General features: G+C 41.2%; 1 protein-coding gene across 4 annotated transcripts in view; it reads right to left on the reverse strand.

Annotated features, from left to right (window-relative positions):
* Positions 1-1706: 1706 nt before the first annotated feature.
* INTS7 (integrator complex subunit 7) overlaps positions 1707-14318 on the reverse strand; it is a 101941-nt gene continuing 89329 nt past the window's right edge. For 3 of the 4 annotated variants that reach the window (XM_023203808.1, XM_023203807.1, XM_023203809.1), the window contains 3 exons: positions 8270-8368; positions 5815-6000; positions 2852-3139 (listed from right to left, as the gene is read on the reverse strand). In XM_023203808.1, the coding sequence (XP_023059576.1) occupies positions 2852-3139; positions 5815-6000; positions 8270-8368 (573 nt within the window). Of the gene's footprint in view, positions 3140-5814; positions 6001-8269; positions 8369-14318 lie in introns of all 4 variants that reach the window. The other variant, XM_023203806.3, reaches the window with a different exon arrangement.

Below are 14318 nucleotides of genomic sequence, written 5' to 3' on the forward strand. Positions count from 1 at the left end.
TACATACACTACATTTTTTTCCTATACATACACAACTATGCCAAAGTTTAATTTACAAAATAGGCACAGTAAGATATTAAAAGTGATTATAAAATAGAACAATTATAACAATATTCTGTAATAAAAATTATGTGAATGTGACCTCTCGGTATCTTCACCTCTGGGAACCGAAACTGTGGGAAGCAAAACAGCAGATAAGGAGACACTAATGCACTGCAAAGTGACGAAGCACTGAGAAAAACTAGTCCCGTCTTCCTAGCTTTAACCAGCAAGTGCCCTTGATACTTCTAAATTTAGGGAACATGCCCACTTCCCAATTAGTATACATATCTTTCTTTTCTGCATCTCATTTTTCTTTTCATTCATTAGTGTAGTGTTGAAGTTATAAACAGTTTCCCCCCACCACAAACAACTGTTTAACAGTTGATGCCAAAAATTCAGTATTTTACCAAACTAAATCAGAGCTCCAATCCTGGATCTAATGGACATACTAAAATAAGTCTTTCCTGTTTTAGAGTTATGTTCAGTTCAGTTATACTCTGAACTTCTTGGACTTGCTTTTATTTTAATAATTCCTGGCCAGGCACGGTGGCTCACGCCTATAATCCCAGCACTTTAGGAGGCCGAGACGGGCAATCACCGGAGTTTGGGACCATCCTGGCCAACACGGTGAAACATCTCTCTACTAAAAAATATAAAAATTAACCGGGCATGGTGGCACATGCCTGTAATCCCAGCCACTCGGGAGACTGAGGCAGAAGAATCGCTGGAACCCGGGAGGCGGAGGTTGCAGTGAGCTGAGATTGCACCACTGCACTCCAGCCTGGGCAACAGAGCGAGACTCTGTCTCAAAAAAAAAAAAAAAAAAAAAATTCTCTTCTGAGTTTGCCAGGAGCCCATAATACACCAAGCTAAAAAGTTCATAAACACAGCTATCAAAAACCTATCTTTCAAGAACGTAACATTTGGGAAGTTCTCAAAGGGAATTGATGGCTTACAAGATTTGCTTCTTTTTTTGGAGAAATCTACCTTGAATGGCACCAGAAGCTTGAAATCCACATTGTAAACTTTAATCCTGAAAATAGCCGCTTAATTACAAAAAAAAAAAGATCTTCCCCAGTTTAAGAAATGTTTTTGTTTGTTTTTAGTCTTTCAGTCACTTGATAATACAACTCTAGGCCACAATCCAGAAAACCAGTCTAATTCAGTCACTTTACAGACAAAAAAACCCCCTAAGATGTAGAGAGTTAAAGTGACTTGCTTGGTCACACAGCTAATTCATCAGAACAAAGAGTGAAACCCAGGCTTTCTGATTCAGCTGTTTCCACACCTGCTAAAAGAACAAGGGGTTCTGCACATGTCTTCTGCACTGCTCTGGCAATTGTTCCTAAGCACGTGTTCCCAGATGCTGAGATGACTGTGCAGGTTGTGTGAACCGCATACAACTGGGCTGCATCTAAAGAGATGTCATTCACAGTGGACACCGTAGATCTGTACACATTTTATGAGAATGTTCTGGCTGTTAGCAGCACAATGGGTTGTGCTCATGAAAGCAAGCAATCTTGGAGAGACCCAAGTTGTGATTCACTTCTCAGTCCCTGAGGCCACATGACAAGAAAAAAAAAAAAAAAAAAATTTATTTTTTAACTCAAACTCCATTCTCCTTTGAATTAATGTTGACATATAAGAGAAAAAGGCAAAACACAAGCAAAGAAACTGAGATATTTATTTAAAAAGGAAATTCCAGGGAAAGTACCCTGCATTACCTTAGGAGCTGCATCCGGCCAAATTACTTATAGCATCAATATCTGCAACTGTATGATCCCTGATGTTTAGAAATCGTGACCCTGAAGCCCTAAATGATCCCCAATCAAAAAGCAGTTAAGTTATATCTAGCAGACTGTGTTAAGAAAGTCTATTTTATCATGGTTTTCAACCACTATTAAAATAGGAAAAAAAAGGGGTTTTCTGGCTAACCAGAAAACTCTGTTCCCTGAGCATCTCAACAAACTGAGCCTGTGTTATAAAGAGACTGTTCTCTCTAAACAATCAAGTCTAGCATAACTCATCAAGTAGAAGCCAAACCAATCACCAACCAAAGGAAAAGATCCACCCCTTCTAACTTAAAACATTAAAGATATTAAATGAGTGATTTTTTTCACTTTTGGAAATAATGTGAAATGTCTGTATTATACACAGTTGCAGACACATTAGAAAAAACAAATTAATCTTTAATTTTCTATGAAATTGCTAGCTGCTCTTTGTTTCAATAAATATGAAAATAATAAATTAAGATTGCTTTAGTACAGGAAGAGATAGATAGATATGTGGTTGAAACAATACAGCAGGATGTTTCAATACTGCTAGACTGTGGACTTTCATAATCCAGAAGGCTGGATGTTGTAGGGAGCACTTTCAAGTCCATCTACAGAAGGACTCAGGTTCTGCTACCATGGATAAACCTTGTAGTGACTGGTCAGAACTTCCCAATGAACAGCTCAGAATCCTAGGTCTAAGCCAGGCAGCAAATGATGTATTTTGGAAGAGTAGCGGTCAAATTTGTCAATTCAATGATCTCAACATGTGACTATTCTTGAAAGAAAAAGAAAAAGCTCGGCAACAGAAAAAACAGTAATGACAAAACAAAACAAAACAGTCTTCTGGCCAGGAGCCCAATTATTTTTCAGACAAAATTTTTAAGAAAACAAAATTTTTCCAGAATATTACATTACAAAAATCAATGAATAAATGAACTACACTGTAACTTTCATACATATTCCATATGAAAAAGCCAACTGTTTCTGGCAATTTGATTGATCTCTCGAAAGTCTGCAGTGCATTCATCCCATGGTTAAAACCGTGTGTAGGCATTGCGCTGCTGCTGCTGCTGTAATGGCTGCTGGGCTTGCTGCTGTTGTAAGCGAATTTGCTGGGAATAAGGGTCTTCCAGGGATTTTACAAATATGGTAGTTCTGGGACCAGTCTTCCATACTATACCATTGGCATCTTTCACAGAAGATTCCACTGTAATGTTGTGTGTTCCAAGGATAGCAAAGTTCAACAGAAACTGAGTACTGAAGTAATCATTATGAGGTTCAACCCTTTGCTCCATCTCATTGGTCATGTTGTCAATGGGTATCTGGAATGAAACAATTGTTAAACAACAACAATGGCTAACATTTATTCAGTACTTACTATGAGTTAGGCCCTGGTCTAAGAGCTTATTTAGACTATGCAGACAATCAAAAAGTAGGTACTGCTATCATCCTTGCTTCACAGATGAGGAGTCTGAGGCAGAGAGGTGAAGTAATTTCTCCAAAGTCACATGATTAGTGAATGGCGTAGGAATCTGAACACAGGCAGGCTACCTCCAGGGCCTACACTCTGAACTATTAAGCGATGCTCCTCACTATCCTTGAGTAGAATGAGCCCCCAGGGCTGTTTACAGCCCCTTCACATGCTGGGCTTTCTTCCTTGCTTACTCAACCCCATCTCTAAATCCCTATCTTCCTTGAGACTGTGAAGAGATATTCTGAAGAAATAGGATGAAATCACCTGCTCCAGAGAGTTTAAAATCTAAGAGACTGAAAAAGAACAAAACACTAAGCAAATTTAAGTTAGGTTCCCCCCCAACCAGTTGGTCTGATTTTTATTACTTAATGTAGTGATTCCTTACTCCTTTAATAAATTAACTGAACAATTTGTACATTGCTCATTTAATAATCGGTGTTTTGTTCAGACTGGAAATACAATATGCTATAAAACATAGATTTACAGGCTCATTCATTTAGCCAGACATTCATGCTTTTGTTCTTCAAAGACCAGAATAAAACCTGCTGACATACTCTTACCTGTACCCAAGATGAAACATGTCAAGAGATAGATTTCTCCTGAGAATGCAAATAAAGGTGATCTTAATGTGTATTTGACCAAATTGCTCTAGGTTTATGTGTGTGTTTCTGTGGTGTAATTAATTATATAAATGTGCCCTGCAGCTTTGTGTCTCAAGGAGCAGTTATCATGTCACTTTTCCAGAGACATTTACCTGTAACATTAATGAACTGACCTCACCAACCAATTCAAGGTCTTAGAATTATTTATAATTACAGGTACTTTTTCACATTTAGCCTTTGTACAGTTTTTATTTCCCTAAAGAATATGCCTACCAAAGAACTTCCTTAAAAGGACCAGAAATAGGCCTAGGGAACCTGATCACCCTGAATGGATGGCTGCATTTTAAGCTGCAAACTCACTGTGAATAACACGGCAAAGTAATCATGTTATTACACGGCTTATTATATCAGCTTCCTGACTTTAATCAATGCCTCTTGAGAGGTAAGTCAACAAGCAGAAGATCATAACTTCTAGGTTTAAATGTCATTTTCTTAATAGAAAAAATTATACGCAAGGAACAAAGAGAATTATGGTTACTACTGTTTCAAATTCAAAGTGAAGAGAGAGCTGCAGACAAGGATAAATTGTGTAAATTCTCATTACAACCTTCTGTGACAGCAGATACCCAATTTTAACAGTTGTACTCTAAATATAGTAAATAACTTTTTCATCATTCACAAATTATTGAGTGGCTACATAAGGTACCATGCAGTACGGCATAGAAGTCAAAACAGAGGAAAAGAGGAGAATGAAGGCTGAGCCATGTCAGAGTGCCAAAGTGAGAGGAACTTGACATAGTTAAGAAAGTAGTAATGGCTTAAGAAAGTATTAATAGTTTAGAACTAGACCTTCCATTGGCTTTTTAACCTAAAACCACCAAAGATAATAAAATGCTCTCTTTTTATACCTTCACTGATAACCCGCCTTCCATGCTATGCCACAATAAACCTAAACACAGCCAATCTGGGCATCTGAATAACTTTGCTGCTACAACTGTGGACTTGGTCCCTTGCTCCATTTACTGTGGATAAACCACCAAGGAATTGGAAATAAATGTCTAAAGCAGGGAACATTCTTTATTTGGAACACTGGCATTTCATGGGTACAGATTCAGTATCTTAGCTCTGGCTAACAATGTAAGCCTGATTCAGGTTATTACTTACCTATATCCTGAGTTCTCAAGGCAGCAAATCCCTAGGGTTACACTCTTAAAAAAGATTTTACTTTATCTGACCATTTTATAGAAATGCTATATACTTTTTTTAAATGATAAAATTTACTTAAAATGGAGAAAACTAAATAGACGTGTATTTTTTTGTGGGGAGGGATTGGGTGGGTTAGGGAGACACTTGTTTTTCAACTTCTGACGTTTGAAAGGATCTCTTGATGTGCGAGGGGACTTCCATTAGATTAATTTCCTGGCCTAGCGGGGAGGAGGAAGGAGGTGAGTCTTGCTGATGGGTGAGTTTCTGGGCAGGAACCAGACATGGGAAGGTAAGCCCTTGCTCCTTCTCTTCTGCTTTGGGCACCCGAGTTCTCTGTGCCCTGCCCCTAAATTTTATAGGGGCAGGCTCCCATATGTACTGACTGAGGCTGGGTGAAAAAATCCAATTCAGGGGTCTAAGGTTAGAAAGTCCTTGCTGTCAGGCATCGGAGTTAGGTTTTCCCACAGCTCTAACAGTAATAAAACTCATATTTTGAAATTTGCCTGGATGCTTTGTCCCTATTAACTGGTTCAGGGAGAGAAAAAAGAAGTGTTTATCAACCCCTTCCAGCCCCAATGTGGGCTTTTAATTTATGTCCATCTGATCCCTTTGGAGGTATAACTGCAATCTGTTTAACCATGAAAAACACTGGAAAACTTCCATCAATGAGCTCATACAAAATCTGTATCACAATTCTGCCTCTTTCCTAAATTACCTTGTAGTCTTGTCCGGATTTACTCTGCAGTGTGGAAGAAACATTCAGACAGACAGACTGAATTTTGCGAAAGAGTCCTGGTTTAGATCCGTGCTGAACCACTCCCTCTACCTTTAGCGCCAGCTGCTGGTTATTCTGGACAGCAATGGGCTCTGCAGGGTTCCGGGGCGATGGTGACAGAGCAAGCTGGAATGCCAACACTCAAATAAATGCCAACAACCAAGAGCAAGCTTCCTTCTGACAAACATGTCTGTGCTAATCACTGGTTACAGGTTAACAGATTCGATTGTGCACTCCCCTACCCCCACATGACCTGACTGTGCCGGGAAAAGACAGATGTACCTTTAAAGTGCCTCCTTCTAAATATCACTGTGGTTTTCATCTCAAACCTCAGTTCTACTTGAGGATGATACAGAACTAGAGAAAAGCAAAGGCACTGTTCTCCCAAATTTTGTGGTGAGGCATTTCTTCGACAATGAACCACTTCTAGTAGGGAAATGCATTATATCAATTTTCATTACCTAAGAGCTGCTGTCTCTTTGGTCTTAGGTAAATTTAAGTAAACTAAATTCAAATGCAAATGAACTTAAAGTTCCAGGATTATCTACACAGTGAAGTCACTGTGCTATAAAAAAGTCAATATCCACAAATGAATCAAATGACATTTTTTACCTCTCATTAGTTTTTCTTCAAAAATGTATTAAAAATCCCAAATATGCATCAATTAAAGCTCAAGTCTTGCTAAATGAAAAGATGGAAGAAATTTGAGCCTTTCTGATAATGCTGTTGAACTACTAAACTAATCAATCCTGGAGACATCCTACTTTAGGACTTCTTATCTAGATCGTCAGTCTTCCTCATTATTCCAGTCATTTTGAAATGGAATGCTTTGTTATTTGTAATCAAAAGCATCTGCATGGATGTAAAAGTTTACTGAAGACATAAAGTAACAGGGATAATCCAGGAAATCTCTTAGAAGTGACAATTTTCTCCCTTTTGCAACAATTTCATTTTTTGAATCAAAAATAGCTTTTGAATTGTGAGTGGCTTAAATATTTCTTTTTTTTTTTTTTGAGACAGAGTCTTGCTCTGTCGCCCAGGCTGGAGTGCAGTGGCCGGATCCCAGCTCACTGCAAGCTCCGCCTCCCGGGTTCCCGCCATTCTCCTGCCTCAGCCTCCCGAGTAGCTGGGACTACAGGCGAGTAGCTGGGACTACAGGCACCCGCCACCTCGCCCGGTTAGTTTTTTGTATTTTTTAGTAGAGACGGGGTTTCACCGTGTTAGCCAGGATGGTCTCGATCTCCTGACCTCATGATCCGCCCGTCTCGGCCTCCCAAAGTGCTGGGATTACAGGCTTGAGCCACCGCGCCCGGCCTTTAAATATTTCAAAATACTAATTCTACTCACTGGTTAGCCCCTCAAAATATGTTACTGAAAGGCAGAAGTACTTTGGAAGTAGAACTGGTGACACTTTACTGGATCTGATTCATTCTAAGTTGGGTCTGAATAGACTCAGCTCAAGATCCTTGCAGGCTACTGTGATATATCACTAATTTATTCCTGGAGGTAAGAGGCAAACAGAGCTCCAGTTACCCAAATGCCTGTCTCATAGCATTTGGCACTGACAATTAAAAAGGGAGAGAGGCCGGGCGCGGTGGCTCAAGCCTGTAATCCTAGCACTTTGGGAGGCCGAGACGGGCGGATCACGAGGTCAGGAGATCGAGACCATCCTGGCTAACACGGTGAAACCCCGTCTCTATTAAAAATACAAAAAAACTAGCCGGGCGAGGTGGCGGGCGCCTGTAGTCCCAGCTACTCCGGAGGCTGAGGCAGGAGAATGGCATAAACCCGGGAGGCAGAGCTTGCAGTGAGCTGAGATCCGGCCACTGCACTCCAGTCCGGGCGACAGAGCGAGACTCCGCCTCAAAAAAAAATAAATAAATAAAAATAAAAAGGGAGAGAGTTTAACTCTCAAATCCATTCCTTTCATCCAACCCCTTGATAAAGGAGAGAAATGGCTTACAACTAGGTTTTTCAAAACCAAAGGTAGGCCAGGCGTGGTGGCTCATGCCTGTAATCTGAGCACTTTGTGAGGCAGAGGTGGGTAGATCACTTGAGGTCAGGAGTTCCTGACCAGCCTGGCCAACGTGGTGCAACCCCATCTTTATCAAAAATACAAAATTTAGCTGGGTGTGGTGGCGGATGCCTGTAATCCCAGCTCCTCGGGAGGCTGAGGCAGGAGAATTGCTTGAACCTAGAGGTTGCGGTGAGCCAAGATCACACCACTGTACTCCAGCCCAGGCGACAGGGCAAGACTCTGTCTCAAAAAACAAAACAAAACAAAAAAACTAATAAACCAAAGGTAACACACTGAAGTGTAGCTATGTCCTACATAATCTTCAGAAGACACCTGGTTTTAAAACCTATATTAACCTTAGTATTCTTCCTGTATTACCTTGATGCTGGTAGACTGTAGTTTCTGGAAAAAATATCTCTGGAAAGAAAGGGGAACTTTCAGCAAAGCAATGATGGCATTGCAGAGGCATGCTGTATGCTGGGGGAAAAAAAGAAACTAAATCAAATAAAAATAAATTTTCAAATTTCATCAACAAGTGGTACATTCAGTATAAAACTACAAATGCCCATATAATTACAAATGTACATACCAATCAAGAACTAGGCATCACATCCAGGAACTGTGCATACATACTAAATCATTCATGTCATGAATCACAATTACAGATTTTTACTTTATTGTGAAGTATATTCAATAAAATACAAGTGACAGAAATGAGAAAATCCACAGTCCTCAAGGCCAAGCAATAGGAAAATCCCACATTTCTACAGCACTCAGAAATATCAGTATATTATTAAACAAATATATTAGATACTAAAATACAGAGTAACTATCACATGGCAAAGTATGACAAACAGTATGGTAAAGAAGCCCGAGCATTTTGCAGGACTTTGGCTTTGAGCTGGCTCATTCTTTCATTAGGTGGCTTCTTTGTCTCTATGGCCACTGGTCCTCAGAGTAAGCAATGGTGGAAACTTAGTCGAATTCAGATGAAAGAGGACTATATAGTCGGGGAATCCTGAAACTCTAATAAAATACCTTATTTCTCAAATCTGCTTCACACATTTAACTGAGTTTTGAAAATCCCAGCATGACTGTAGAGGTACAGAAACACTGCAGAGAATATTTTGAGCCTTAATGAAAGTGGTCATAAAATCAGAATTTAAGAGTTCAATGATATTTTAAAGATTACCCAGTCTAATCTTCAATTTTGCTGATGACACAGGTCACACAGATAAGTAATAGAACAAGCTGGGGCTAGAATCTAGGTTGCCTGACTCTTCAGTGATTTTCCTCTATATCACCAATGATTTGCCAACTTAATAGAAGAAAACTGAAAGTATCATAAGAACACCTTTAACTTTAGATGAACCAGAACCATTCCTGCTTGGTCTACTCTCCCTTCCTCAGTCTACTCCGGTCTCAGTGGCCTCCTAAGGCACAACAGTGAGGCAGCACTCCTTTTGCGGGGGCACTAGCTGCGGGGGGTCTGTTCCTGCAGACCCAATTCAGCAACGGATGAATAAAGTACACTGACACCCAGATATTCTGCTCTGCCAGTCCAGCTGAGGGTCCCAGCCGCTTACAGGCTCCTGCTGAGTCCTGTTAACAGTTGTGACTGGTCCCTGATCAGCTAGTCAGACTCGCATTTATTCAGTAAGATTAATTAACAAAAGCTTGAGTCAACACCATTAGAGGGACATTGACATTGTGGACTTCTGAGTAAAAGGCACTTAAGCACCCACGGTATATCAAAGGTTAGTCTTTACATGAGTAAATAAGCTAGCTAGGTAAACTACTCTGCCTTTCTTTATTACTATTTTAATTTGTTTAACTAAAGGTAAAGGGATCAGGTCGCCTTCAGTCAGATCTATTACCGAAGTTATACAAACTTCCCGGCCTTCCAAGAAGATTTGTGTCTATTTCTATAACTATCTCATTTTTCCCACCAGCCTGACTGAAACCCAACACCACAGGTTGAAAACTGCTGCATGCACCATGTGGTATGCTGTCTGTCCCTCTAAGCTCCTGCTTTCAAGCAGAATGTCACCTAGTTGCCCATGCTGTAAACATTTTTTTTTTCTTTTAAGTTGGGTGTTAAGGCTAAAAGCCAGAAAAATCCATTCCTTATTGGATTCAGGCAGTTGAACATTTTGTGCCCAATAGACTCATAGTACAAATGCCAGGTCTATTACCTGAGATAATTACAACACAGATTTAAAGACGTTGGTTCTATTTTTTCAGATTCAACTGTTAAAACAGCATTAATCAACTTCCCGCAACAAGTAATTTGGAAAGTATTTGCAGGGACATCCACCTTTGGTGGACCTCTGATGCCACACTAGTGTTTAAGGACAGAAACATCTTTGAAGGGTGGACTCAGAGGACCACAAGGGACTTCAGGCTGTTTTCAGGCAGAAAATCACCATTTTGCCTTTTAAAAGAATGATGCAAATTTTGCAATACCCCCTTGGAAAAGTGTGGAGTGCCTCTGAGGTCAACAGCCCCTTGGGTATTGACCTCCATAGGTATATTAGCAGACCACTATTAAGATGTCTGGAGATGTAAATTACATATCATAATCAGAAAGATGGTAATTTTTTTTTTTTTTTGAGATGGAGTCTCGCTCCGTTACCCAGGCTGGAGTGCAGTGGTGCGATCTCGGCTCACTGCAAGCTCTGCCTCCTGGGTTCATGCCATTCTCCTGCATCAGCCTCCCGAGTAGCTGGGACTACAGGCACGTGCCACCACCCCTGGCTAACTTTTGTATTTTTAGCAGAGACAGGGCTTCACAATGTTGGTCAGGCTGATCTCAAACTCCTGACCTCGTGATCCGCCCGCATTGGCCTCCCAAAGTGCTGGGATTGCGGGAAGGAGGCACCACGCCTGGCCAATGCTCTCTTAATTGTCAATCCAATGGATACTTCTCAGTGTTTGTATTTTCTGATATTTCTGTGGCACCTGATAATGCTTTTCCTTCCATGAAATTCCACCTAATAGTCCATACCCTTATTTCTGATTCTTCCTTTCACCATCTTCTGTCTGAAGAGCCTCTTCTTTTGTGTGTTCCTTAAATGCTGATACTCTCTTTGTCATCTTCTCTTCTCATTCCATGTTTTTCATAGGCAATTCTCCCCACTCCCATGACTTTAAGACTTTCTATGTGCAGATGACCTTATATGCATCCCAGCCCATCTTTCTTCCAACTCCAATGTATTTACTATCCAACTGCCTAAAGACAGCAACATGTTTGAAAATAAAACCTTCATCTTCTATCACCTCTCTCTATTCTATCAGTAAAGGATCAATCGGTTGTGTAACTGATCACTGAAGCTGGAAACCTGGAAGGCATGCCTCCATCATCTCATGTCTAGTTTAAAAAAAAAAAAAAAGGGCCGGGTGCGGTGGCTCACACCTGTAATCCTAGCACTTTGGAGGCCAAGGCGGGCAGATCACGAGGTCAGGAGATCGAGACCATCCTGGCGAACACGGTGAAACCCTGTCTCTACTAAAAACACACAAAAAATTAGCTGGGTATGGTGGCGGGCGCCTGTAGTCCCAGCTACTGGGGAGGCTGAGGCAGGAGAATGGTGTGAACCCGGGAGGCGGCAGAGCTTGTAGTGAGCGGAGATCGTGCCACTGCACTCCAGCCTGGGCGACAGAGCGAGACTCTGTCTCAAAAAGAAAAAGAAAAAAACAAAAACAAAAACAACACCCAACCTTGAAAATATTTTCACTAAGTATCTCTCATATATATCTTTTTTTCTCATTCCTACTGCCATTTTAGCAATTTGTTCCTTACTTTGGATTACTGAAAAAGCCTTGTAGTCATTCTTCTTTTCTCTAATTTCACACCCTATCAGCCATTTCCTGTTTTGCTTCTAGATGATAATATACAATCTATATTAAGCACTTCTCTCTCCCACCCATTTACAATTTCTAAGAAGCCCCCCAGTGCCTAAGGACAAAGTCCAAACTCCTTAATACTGTGTTCAAAGCCTTCTGTCACCTGGCCGCTGGCTACCTCTCTGATTTCATCTCTCTAATCCCTAGCCTGTACGTTACATTGCAGTAATAACAACCTGTTCCTAGAAGACACCATATTTCATGCCTCTGCTTTTGAATATGTTTTCTGCCTGAGATTCCCAATCCTTTCTTATCTGTCTGGAAAACTCATATACAAATACATCTTCCCTCTCAACTGCACCACCAATCCATTTTCCCTATCTTTTGAAGTGAACTACTCTTTTTTGTACTACATCTCTACGTTGTGCAGAATTCTATTAATGCACATACACTGTATTGTGTTTATTTGTTTATAAAATCTTTCTTTCAGCTGGGCGCGGTGGCTTACACCTGTAATCCCAGCACTTTGGGAGGCTGAGGTGGGTGGATCACGAGGTCAGGAGATCGAGACCACCCTGGCTAACACGGTGAAACCCTGTCTCTACTAAAAATACAAAAAATTAGCTGGGCATGGTGGCGGGCGCCTGTGGTCCCAGCTACTCGGGAGACTGAGGCAGGAGAATGGTGTGAACCCAGGAGGCAGAGCTTGTAGTGAGCCGAGATCGCGCCACTGCACTCCAGCCTGGGTGACAGAGCGAGACTGTCTCAAAAAAAAAAAAAAAATCTTTCTTTCTTAAGACTATGGACAACTTGAGGGAAGATCCCATGTCTGTCATTTTTCTATCCCTAGGATCCCATAAGTACTTGTTGAACTGAATCTGGAGGCTCAGACAGTAACAAATCTATAAAATACAATTTGGAAATACAGAAAAAGAGAATTTATTTATTTATTTATTTGAGATGAAGTTTCATTCTTGTCACCCAGGTTGGAGTGCAATGGCGTGATCTCGACTCACTATAACCTCCACCTCCCGGGTTCAAGCAATTCTGCCTCAGCCTCCCAAGTAGCTGGGATTACAGGAGCTTGCCATCATGCCCTGCTAATTTTTGTAGTTTTAGTACAGATGGGGTTTCACCATGTTGGGCAGGCTGGTCTTGAACTCCTGACCTCAGGTGATCCGCCCACCTTGGCCTCCCAAAGTGCTGGATTACAGGCATGAGCCACCATGCCCAACTGGGAAATGTTTTATTAACCACTCCTTATATGACAGTACTGTGCTAGGCAATAAGCATTATTTCATTTAAACCTCACAGTAATCCTATGACGCAGGCATGTTTTCTACTTCACATAAAAGGATGCTAAGTAATGTGACTAAAGTCACAGAACTATTGAGCGGCAATGCCAGAATTTGAACTTGGCTCTGAACGAGCCTAGGGCCCTTTTCTCTGTACTGTCTTCTGCTGGGCAGAAAATTCCCATTCCATTATATTCAATTCCATCAAAATCAAGTTTCTGTTTATCATCTATTTCATTTTTTAGGATGGAGCTTAGAGGAATATGAAAATAACCACTGTCTCACACAGATGTGTGTATTTCTTTCAAAGACTGTCTTTACACTCTCTCTTAGCAAACAATGTCACTGTCAAACAGCTGTCAATTTGATTCAGTAAATACTATTGACAATTTTACATGGAAAGCAGTATGTCAAGGGAATTGCCCATCTTTAGATCTAACTTAACTCTTTAATGACACATCCTATTTATTCTAAAATGCTTGATAAAGAAAGTACAGAATGAGAAGAGAAGCAGAAGAGAAACTCTCCAAGGGGTAAAATTCAAAGGCTGGGAATTGTGGACTGAATGTTTGTGTTCCCCCAAATTCGTATGTGGAAGCTGTAACCCCCAAGGTCATGGCATTTGGAGGTGGGCCCCCATGATGGGATGAGTGTTCCTGTGTTCTTTTTCTTTTTTTTGAGACAGAGTCCTTACTCTGTTGTCCGGGCTGGAGTGCAGTGGCACGATCTCGGTTCACTGCAACCTCTGACACCCAATTCAAGTGATTTTCCTGCCTCAGCCTCCTGAGTAGCTGGGATTACAGGTATGCACCACCATGCCCGGCTAATTTTTGCATTTTTAGTAGACACAGGGTTTCACCATGTTAGTTAGGCTGGTCTCAAACTCCTGACCTCGTGATCTGCCCACCTCGCCCTCCAAAGTGCTGGGATTACAGGCATGAGCCACTGCACCCAGCTGGGATGAGTGTTCTCCCAGAAGAGGAAGAGTGACCCGAGCTCTCGATCTCTCCCCACCATGTGAAGATACAGTGAGAAGGTGGCTGCCACCAGGGCCAGGAAGAAAGCCCTCACCAGGAACCGAATCTGCTGGCACCTTGATCCTGGACTTCCCTGCCTCCAGAACTGTCACAAATAAATGTCTGTTGTTTAAGGCACCAAGCCTATGGCATTTGTTATAAAACCTGAGCAGAGTCACTGGGGAATGGTCAGACAGGGAGGAGAAAATTTGGGTGAGAATGTGTCAGCCTGTCCTGTGACTGGTAAATCAGGGGAGAAGATTTAATAAA

The sequence above is a fragment of the Piliocolobus tephrosceles genome, chromosome 1 (genome assembly GCF_002776525.5).
Source record: "Piliocolobus tephrosceles isolate RC106 chromosome 1, ASM277652v3, whole genome shotgun sequence".
Classification (NCBI taxonomy): Eukaryota; Metazoa; Chordata; class Mammalia; order Primates; family Cercopithecidae; genus Piliocolobus; species Piliocolobus tephrosceles.